This window comes from Apodemus sylvaticus, chromosome 22, assembly GCF_947179515.1.
Source record: "Apodemus sylvaticus chromosome 22, mApoSyl1.1, whole genome shotgun sequence".
NCBI classification, from domain to species: Eukaryota; Metazoa; Chordata; class Mammalia; order Rodentia; family Muridae; genus Apodemus; species Apodemus sylvaticus.
This window is the reverse complement of record NC_067493.1, coordinates 23,954,050-23,964,030: the sequence shown is the minus strand read 5'-3', so window position 1 is coordinate 23,964,030 and position 9,981 is coordinate 23,954,050. Positions and strand designations below refer to the sequence as shown.

The 9,981-nt window shown below is 54.5% G+C and overlaps 1 protein-coding gene across 1 annotated transcript in view; it reads right to left on the bottom strand.

The window, feature by feature from the left end:
• Positions 1-988: 988 nt before the first annotated feature.
• The window catches only part of Tnrc18 (trinucleotide repeat containing 18), a 91,865-nt gene continuing 82,872 nt past the window's right edge, over positions 989-9,981 (bottom strand). The window contains 6 exon segments of the mRNA XM_052168745.1: positions 989-2,168; positions 3,294-3,368; positions 3,899-4,135; positions 7,194-8,551; positions 8,866-9,033; positions 9,652-9,768. Coding sequence (XP_052024705.1) covers positions 1,962-2,168; positions 3,294-3,368; positions 3,899-4,135; positions 7,194-8,551; positions 8,866-9,033; positions 9,652-9,768 — 2,162 coding nt within the window. The 3' untranslated portion in view covers positions 989-1,961.

Here is a 9,981-nt window from a genome sequence, read left to right as displayed (position 1 = left end):
CTCCCAGGTACAGCCACGCCTGCTTGCTGGGTGTTTCCTGGGTATGGGACTCGGGCAGCCATTTTACTGACTTTCTCCAACCTGTAGCTCTGCCATCCCGGTTTTAGATTTGTATGTTTTGCCTGCATGTGTGTCTGCACTACATGATGCTCAAAGGAGAGCATCGTATCCTCCAAACTAGAGTTACAGATGGTTGTGAGCCACGCGGGTGCTGGGTACTGAACCCCCGATCGTCGTGTTCTCGGAACTAAAGCTATAAACGGTTGTGAGCCACGTGGTGCTGGGTACTGAACCCGGATCTTCCGCTAGGGCAACGAGCACTGGTAACTCCTGACACATCATCTCGCCAGGCCCTTGCTCTTGGATTTTAAACAAGACGGACCACTCTGGCTTGGAGAACTTCCTGAAATGCTGGACCAAACTCATCTCTGCCCAATGAGCAAGCTCCAGGCCACACCCTCAATTTTGCCACCCTCTCCCTGGCATGTGGGGCTCCTGTCACTCGGTGCTCCAGAACATGGGACCTGCCTGGATCCTCCACACTGATTCTACCATCCCAGGACCCCAAATAAGCCACTCCAAAGACATAGTATTTTTCCAATTAAATTTTTTCTTTTCTCTTTTTCTTTCTTTTTTTTTTTTTTTATGAAAAAAGATCACACAGAATTTGCCAACAAACAAAATTCCAAAAGAAACTTTAAAAAAAAAAAACAAAAACCAGGAAACAGTAATTACCCCCCACCCCAGAAAGAAAAGAAAAAACGAAACCGAAATCTGGCTTTTCCTTCCTTCAAGATTGTCTGCTCAAAGCCTCCGGGGACCCCACTGGGGTCTGGCAGGCACAGGGGGACTGGTTAAGTGCTTCGGGCTGAGCTGAGGGCTGGGCTTGGGCCCCCCCTTTCTATCTCCACCTCTCATCCATTTGGGGCACATACAGTACACAAGGGCAGGGGTGAGTATGGGGGAGTGGGGGCAGGGGTGAGGGTACGGGGGAGTGGGAGGGAGGCATGAAGCCGGTGCTAGACATTCACGATCTAACAGGAAATAAAAAATAATATTCTGCACGTCAGAATGTGTTTTTTTTAATAATTTCATAGCTATTTTTCACAGTTTTAAAAAGTTTATATATATATATTTATATATATTTATCTTTATATATATAATTAAAAAGTTGACTCCATTTAAAGGTGTATGATACAGGGTCAGGCTACAGTAAACTGTACAGGTAACCTTTCGGATCCTCCTGGTGGAGGGGCCGGGCGGGCCGTGCCGGGCATGGGCGCGGATTTCAGCACCAATGGGGATTTCTGTAGTGTAAGGGTCTGGGCTGGGGGGCCCATGGGGTATGATGATGCTCCTGGGCTGCCCTCCCACCTTGTTCCCCAAGTCCAGGCTGTCCTGAGAGGGTGGAGGCCAGGCATGCGGACGCCCAGATGCCCGGGTGATTGGTGAAGCTGGCTGGCGTTGGGGCCCCCCGGCCCATGTAGGAGGTTTTGGATGGGCTCCGTGCTGGGTGGTGGCTGAACTCTGTACCAAACGTCAGTCTGGGTCCTTGGAACTCTCCCTTACCCCATCCACACGATCAAAGAGTCTACACAGGCCCAGAGCTCAGAGAGCAGCCGCATCAAGCGCATACAAAGTGCTGGAGGGAAGCCCTCCTCGCTGAGGTGACCCTGAAGGGACAGCAAAGTCGGACCCTGATAGCTGAGGTGGGGGGAGGGTCTCAGCATGAGGGCACCAGGGGATGACCAGAAAGGGTCTGGAAATGTGTGCACATGTGTGCACACACGTGCATGCATACGGGCACACACATGTACACACTCACACTTGCCTGGGGCGTCCGCCTGGCCACATGCACACACCCACGAGCACACTGGCATGCACACAACACACGTGGTCCCGCGCCATGGCAGTGGTGGGGAGGGAGGGGGGTCTCTGTGGGCCCCGCTGGGTGGCGGCACTCAGCAGAGCACAGGCACACCATCTGTGGAGAAGATCATGCCTGTGGTGGGCTCATAAGTGCCCGCGAGGTAGTAAAGGCCCTCGCTGTCCTGGTATTTCTTGGTCTTCAGCATCTGTTCATACTGTTCCAGGCCCACCACCAGGCACTTGTGGGACACTGTCTGAACGTCATTCTCATCCACGTGGGAGGACTGGTACAAGGCGCGCTGTGGGGGCAGAGTGTGGGTGTTAGAAACTGGAGGGAGGGGCTGGAGAGATGGCTCAGTGGTTAAGAGCACTGACTGCTCTTCTGTAATGGGATCTGTAATGGGATCTGACGCCCCCTTCTGGTGTGTCTGAAGACAGCTACAGTGTTCTTACATATAACAATAAATAAAAATCTTTGGGCCATAGCAAGTGGGGCTGGAGTGAGCAGAGGTCCTGAGTTCAAATCCCAGCAACCACATGGTGGCTCACAACTATCTGTACTGCTACAGCGTACTCTTATACATAAAATAAATAAATCTTAAAAAAAAAAAAAGAAAGAAAAGAGAAGAAAGAAACTGGAGGAAGACCCTCAGATGCCTTAAGGGTAGAGGCCTGGAGACAGAGATGGGGTGAGAGACAGATGGGGACAAAGAGAGACAAGCAAGAGATGGAGAGACAATGACAGAGAGCCCAAGCCCGAGAGAGATGAAGAGACCGAGGGGGAACAGGTAGCAAGGGAACACAGGATGCCCAAAGGTAAGAACAGATATAATGTCATCCCCATTGTGTTCAGATCCCCAGAATCCATGTAGGCAGCAGATGGGTGTGGTAGCCTGCCTGAAATCTTGGCCTTGAATGACAGAGACAGGACTGGAGCAAGCCGGCTAGGAAGACTGGTCATATCAGCGGGCTCTGGGGTTGGTATCAGGACGCCTCCCAGTGGCAACAGTGAACCTCCATCAACATCCACATGCACACTCGCCACCATGGGTACAAACGTGTGTGTGTGTGTGTGTGTGTGTGTGTGTGTGTGTGTGTGTACACGCGCATGTGCGCACACGCTCACAGACACACGGAAAAGAAATAAAACTGAGAGAAACAACAGAAGAAAAAGTGAACAGAGGTGCCTATAAACACCAGAGTAAGACACAGAAGGGGAGGGCCACTAGGAGGCACTGGGCCAAAGGCACAGTCAGTGAGCAGGGAGAGCAGAGACAGAGACTCCAGTAGCCCAGAGATGGGGAGAGGAGGGGGGGGAGGGAGAGAGGGAGGGAGGCTCGTAGGGGCCGAGCAGAAAGCTTGAGGCTCACCCCATCGGGACGGAGCTTGCACCCCAGCACCAAGAGCCCACTGCCGCTCCTTACCTCCATAAAGTCCTTCCTCTGGCTGGAGGCCCGCAGGGCTGCAGGAAGGCTGTGTCCTGACTTCTGGTCCCAGTGCTGGGGGAGGGATGGAAGAGGGTAAGTCTCAGCCGTGTTTTCCTCCCATCTGAGGTCCCAGGGCCACCACACAAACTCCCTGGACTCAACCTTCCCACTTGTAGGGCCACTATTCCCAGCATGCCCAACCTCAAACGGGGTGATGGCTTTTAATTGTCAATTTGATACCACCTAGGATTATCTGCGGAGAGTTTCAATAAGGCAGTCAGCCAGGCTGTGTGGTGGGTACATCTGATGGGGATTATCTTGATTTTGTCAATTAAGGTGGGAAGACCCAGCCCACTGTGGGCGGCTCTATTCCCTGCGCAGGAAACTACAGGAGCAGAGGAGACCAGCTGAGAACCAAAATCGAATTTGTTCCTTCTCTCTGCTCCTGTCATGCTCCTGCCACCGCGACTCCCTGCGGAGCTAAACCTTACTCCCCCAGGTTGCTCTCCTTAGGGGATTTTATCACATCAACAGAAATGAAACAGCACGGGTCAACCTTTACACACCAGGGTCTCTTTTCAGTTCCCAGCAGGGAAACTCACCTGGCCCTCGTGGAACTGCTTCCCCGGGCTGGTCTCTTCGGGATGGTAGAACCACTTGACACGCACCACCATGTTGTTGCCCCATGACTCCCACATGCTCTGGATCCGGCCAATATAGGGCAGGTTGGGGCGGCCAGCTGACAGGAAGACTGCGCAGTCGCCGATTCGGATCATCTCCTTGCCTCGGACGATGGCCTTGTAGAAGAGCTTGCGAGCTTTGCCTTTCATTCCTCGCCGCTGTGAGATGCGATAATCAGAACCAGCGCCCGGCCCTGTGCCCGAACCCACAGCCAATGGCAAGGCCCCACCAGGCCCTGTCTGGGCAGACCTGGATCCTCAAACCCTGGACCTAAGTCACCTGCCATGAATCCTGGGGGGCTGCATGGAAGGGATGCCCTCAGCTTCAGTTCAGAAGTGCGCCCACCTACCCTCTGCCCAGAGTGAAGGAATGACCAGGGGTGGTGCTAAGGGACTGTGGGAAGGGAAAAGTTTAGAGCTGGTGTCTGACAACAGCAAGCAGGTCACTGGAGGTGTGCGGTCTTGAGGAGCTATCAGGCCTCTGGCTCTTTTCTCTGTTTCCTGCCAGTCAGGAGTAGTTTCTGCACCATGTGCTCCTGCATTAGCCAAGTGAGGCCAAACCAAACCTTTCTTTTTCATAAATTGATCAAGTAACTTCTCCTAGCAACAAGCGGGAGTGTATGTGTTTGTGAGCATGTGTGCCACACGCACTGTATGTCCAGGCAGATGTACGTGTGTCCAGAGCATGTATGTGGCAGCCACAGGTATCTTCCTTTACTGCTCTCCATCTTTGGTTGAGTGTGTCTTTGTGAGTGTGTTGTGCATATGAGTGTGCAGATGCCCATGGAGACGGAAGAGAGGTTTCAGATCCTTTGGAACTAAAGTTTACAGGCCTTTGTGAGTCACCAGTGTAAGTGCTGGCATTCAAACTCCGGTCCAGTGCCCTAGTGATTTCTGAGTCACTTCTCAGTCCTTGGGCCTTCTTTCTTTCTTGGAGACAGGGCCTCCTTATGTAGCCCTGGCTGTACTGGAACTCACTATGTAGACCAGGCTGGCCTCAAACTCACAGAGATCAGCCTGCCTCTGCCTGCTGAATGCTGGGATTAGGGACACATGCCACAAGGTCTCTCACCAAACCTGGAACTCCTCAATATGCCACTGAAAATGGGGGGAGGGGGACCGGAGAGGAGGCAGGAAAGGAGGGGAAGGGATAAAGAAAACGCGCCCCCCCCATCCTGATATTACTGAACCCCCACCTCTCCAGCCTCACTGAACCTAGGAGCTGGTGACACACACACAAGCCAGGGTGTCCTCAAATGCTGAGGGAAGTCACCAGATACCCCCAAACCTGTCACCGTTAATCCCCAACTCCTCTAGAGTAGCACAACTGGGCAGAAAAGGGGTTCCAACCTCTAGGGGCACCCTGTCGGAGCTGGTCACACAGCCTGGGACTCTGACCTAGGCACACAGAGGCTAAGAGTAAGCCCAGGCTGGGCCTGTGGAAAGGGAATCCCTACACGTGAGCCAGGCTACTAAGGGTCAGTTCCTGGATCCAGAGGCTCCGGTGTAGGTCTTGGCTGCCCAGGATGGAGTTACTGGGAAGAGGTGAGTAAGTAGAAGGGCAGGGCTTGTGAGGTCAGTAGGTCATTAAGGAACACCCTTAAGGGAATTCAAGGCCTGGGATACTCCCGCTCTTTTTCTTTTGCTGCCCTAACACGCTATGAGCAGTTTATTCCCAGAGAGGCCTCTTCACTATACCTGGCCCTTCACCAGACTAAAGCGATGGTGTCTAGGACTGGTGCTGGGCTCACTCGGTATGCAGGGAGCCCCGGGTTCTACCCTCAGGATGCCATGAAGGGGACATGGCCGCACGTGTCTATAATCCCAGCGTGCAGGAGGATTAGACATCCAAGTTCGTCCTTGGCTACACAGAGGGCATTTTGTGAGGGAAAGCTGAGAGACAACACTGGAGCTCTGAATCTTTCTCCCCAGCTATGGGGTGGACTGCTGACCTGGAGGGCGGTATCCACCCACGTGGAAGCATCCAGAATAGCTCCTGACAATACCCTCCACTGAGAAGTGTAGGTACACTGTACCTCGTCCTTATATATTGCATGTATGTGTAAGTGGACATTTATTCCTGTGTATTTCTATCTAATGTGTCTATGTCTCTGTGGTCCGTTTAATCTTGTTCACTGCTAGCCAAATACTATGTGATAGATTAAACACACACACAAACACACGAAGAATTTGTTTTGTTTGTTATTTTGAGACAGGGTTTCTCTGTGTAGCCCTGGCTGTCCTGGAACTGGCTCTGTAGACCAGGCTGGCCTTGAACTCAGAGATCCACCTGCCTCTGCCTCCCTCCCGAGTGCTGGGATTAAAGGAGTGCGCCACCGCCTCTCCTAGCAAGAAAACTTTGAAAAAGAGGGAAGATTGATTTTGGCTCATGCTTTCCAAAGATCTCACGGCCATTTGACATTATGTGCTTGGGTCAAAGCCCTGGCAAGGAGAGAATGTGACAACTGTTCTCTTCACAACTGACTAGGAAGACAGGAAATGTTCTCCTCAGGACCCACCCTGCCAGTGACCTAGCCAGGGACCACTTTCCACAAGTTTCAACAACATCCAACATGGCGCCACTACTGTGGACAGAGTATTCAGAACACAGCAGTGTGTGGTCGATGGGGGGGGGGGGGACGCAGCGGGACGGAAGTTGGCACTGTTCAATTCATAATAGCACCTGTGCATGCACGTGTGTGCCTGAATGTGCATCTGCATGTGCATTTAGTGCATAAGCAGGTATGTGCACATGTATACACGTGTGTACGTGTGTGTGTGTGTGTGTGTGTGTGTATGTGTGTACTTTTTGCATATGTAGGTGGATAGCTGACAGACAGTGGGGTGGGGGTGCTTAGAACTGGCTTCTAGAAGACCATCCCCAATCGTCAGGGCAGAGGTAGGACCTGTGACCCCTGGCCTGCTGCTTCAGTGTTCAGAACTTGAGGTTCAAAGGCAGGGTTATATGACAAGCAGGCTGGCTGCTGACGAGTTTGGAAAGGCCTCTCTTTCTGGCTTGAGCCATCATAGGAGGGCCTGTGTGGATCCCTGCAGAGTCCGTACGTGAGCTTCAAAATGAAGGTTGTGAATTTTAAGGGCAGGGCCACTCTGTACAGGACATGGACTCTGGGCTACAATGACTTTTGGAACCCGGGGTGCTCTTCTGGAACTCAGGACCCCCCCCCCTTACCCCATGATTCCCTTCCAGGACCTTTACCTGGGTGGGCTTGCCAAACCACTTCCAAAGCTGCCGGGCAGGTAGGAAGGCAGCGATCTTGGGCCTGTTCTCCACGGAAGGCAGACGCTGCCGTTTGGCCAGCTCCTTGGTGGTAGGCAGGTGTACGCCTTCTCTCTTCTTGGGCCTGCTCTTGGCCCCAGCCCCAGCCTGGGTCTTGGGCTGAAGAGTCTGCTGGGGCTGGGGTGGGGGCTGGGGTGGTGGCTGGGTGGCGGGGGGTGCCTTCTTGCCTGGGGAGTGAGCTGAGGAGCGTGCCTTGCTAGTTGGCTTGGATACCTTAGTGGGGAGCGCTGGCTGTGTGGAGGGACCAGCTGCGGGGGCAGGGGCTGCTTCATCATCTGAGCTGCAAGAAGAGTCCTCGTCTGTGGTGGAAGAGGAAGAGGAGGAGGAAGAAGAAGAGGAGGAAGAAGATGAGGACGAGGAAGAGGAGGAGGAAGAGGAGGAAGAGGAGGAGGAAGAAGAGGAGGAGGAAGAAGAGGAGGAAGAGGAGGCAGGAGAAGAGGCCCTGGAGCTGGTAGCACTGCAGGTACGGCCCCCTGCACCCCGGCCATCCTCCCCATTCTTCTCAGCATCCTCCTCGCCTTCTGTCTCTGAACCGCTGCTGCTGCTGCTGCTGCTGCTGCTGCTGCTACTGCTGCTGCTGCTGCTGCTACTGCTGCTGCTACTGCTGCTGCTGCTGCTGCTAGACGTAGTCTCTGACTCCTCTGCCCCATCTTGTTCAGCCTGGGCCTTGTCTGGGCTTTTGGAGTTGCTAGGATCTTCTAAAGGAAGCCCCGGCCCGGGCTCCTGAGCGAGGTCTCCATCTAGACCCTTGGGCCAGGTGGCCTTGGGCTCACTGTTGCCAACAGTTGGTGAGTAGCTGCCCAGGCTGAGCAGCCCTGTGGACTCTGGCCAACCCCCGGGCCCTGGATCTTCCCGCAGGAGGAGGGCCTCTTTGGCCTTCTTGCTTTTGGGAGACATGACCCCCTCGTGGTCCAGTTTGACAAGCAGTTCGTCATCTTCCCCTGGCCTCCGGGGACCTTTGGCACCTGACCCCTCAGTGGCCCGAGCCTTCTTGGGTTTGGGGCGAGTGGCAGGCATGGTGACAGGTATGGTGACCAGTGGGGCTGTAGCGGGGGTTGGGAGCTCCCCAAAGGGCTCTGGAGCTGGGCAGCTAGAGAAGGCGGGTGATACGGGGCTGGGCTGTGCAGAGACCGAGCGTGCTTTGGGGGCTCTGGCCCGCTTGTCCACTGGTTCTGGGGTACTCTTCTTAGAATTTGGAGTGCTGACGGGTTCCAGGGCCAAAGGAGCACTGGGGACCTCATTGGTAGCAGCCCCTTCCTCCAGGACAACAGCTCTGTCTGAGAGAGAGATCACAAGTAGAGGTCAAGGGTGGAGAACGCTGGGAGAAAGGTAGGACTTCCTGCTGGATGAGCGAGAATCCTAGTTAGAAAGGGCCTCGTGGAACCCTAAAGTCCCTCCCTGTGTAAGCCCCTGGGGAGGTCCTTCAGACATTCTCCAACTCCTTGAATCGTGCGGTGAACCATACGAAACTGCCCAGAGGCACAGAATTCTCTTAAGATGGAGATACGTCATTTACAGGAAGCCCCAAGCCCCGGCATCCAATTCCCACAGTGGTCTCTTCCCCACACCTCCTAGGACAGGGAAAACTCACCAGCCTTGGCTTTGGTGCTAGGTTTCCGCCCTCGCCCCCGAGCCTTGCCCCCTGTAGCCTCCTGAGGCCCCGTGGCAGCTCCTTCTTTGACTTCCCCTGTGTCTTTGCTGGTCTTCCTACTACGCCGTTTTGCGCTGGGCACTAAGAGTGCTGGAGAGGGCTCAGCACCTTCAGGACAGAGGGACAGTGTCTCAGCTGTTACTGATCCTGGCTTCTTGCATATAGGGGGGGGGATAGCCTGCAGCTAACCCAAGCTAGAGAATTCAGCAATAGGGCCTACAATCATTCTGTGCTGGAGTTGTAGCTCAGTGGTACAGCCCCTGCCTAGAATCCCCCAGTGACGGGCTGGGGCGTGGCTCAGTGGTAGAGCCCCTGCCTAGACTCCCCCACTGAGGGGCTGGGGTGTGGCTCTGTGGTAGAGCCCCTGCCTAGACTCCCCCAGTGAGGGGCTAGGGCGTGGCTCAGTGGTAGAGCCCCTGCCTAGACTCCCCCACTGAGAGGCTGGGGTGTGGCTCTGTGGTAGAGGCCCTGCCTAGACTCCCCCAGTGAGGGGCTGGGGTGTGGCTCCATGGTAGAGCTCATATCTAGCTTGTACAAAGAAAAGAAACAAAGAAGAGAGAGTCGAATGCCAGCCTGAGCCCAGAGATCTGTGGAGAGACCCTAGGCAACACAGAGCAGGTCTATGAGCCGCTGGGTAGCCAGGCCAGGGCCTAGGTGTGTGGGTCCCATCCGGGCTTTTCAGGAACCCTGCCCTCTTGTTCCCCATGGCATAAGTTCCTCACTTACATTGGATTTTATAGTCCGGCGGCAAGAGGCGGATGTGTGAGAGGGGGATCCTGCCCGTGTCTCCGTCATCAAACTCCACAGTGATCAGGTCTCCGTCGTCTTCCAGGTCCAGCAGCCCTGAGAGGAAGGGCAGGTCAGGGAGGCGCCTGGGAGTACAGCCCAGGCCACAGAGGCCCGGCCTTCGAGGCCCCTGGGGTGTACACACAGGTGTGCAAGCGTGGGAGTTAAGGGCCACAGCGGTCACGGATGGACAGCCGGCGCTCTCATTTCCGGCTCTGTTTCTTACACTCTAGGGGCTATGGATGAATGATATACATCTCTGGGTTTTCT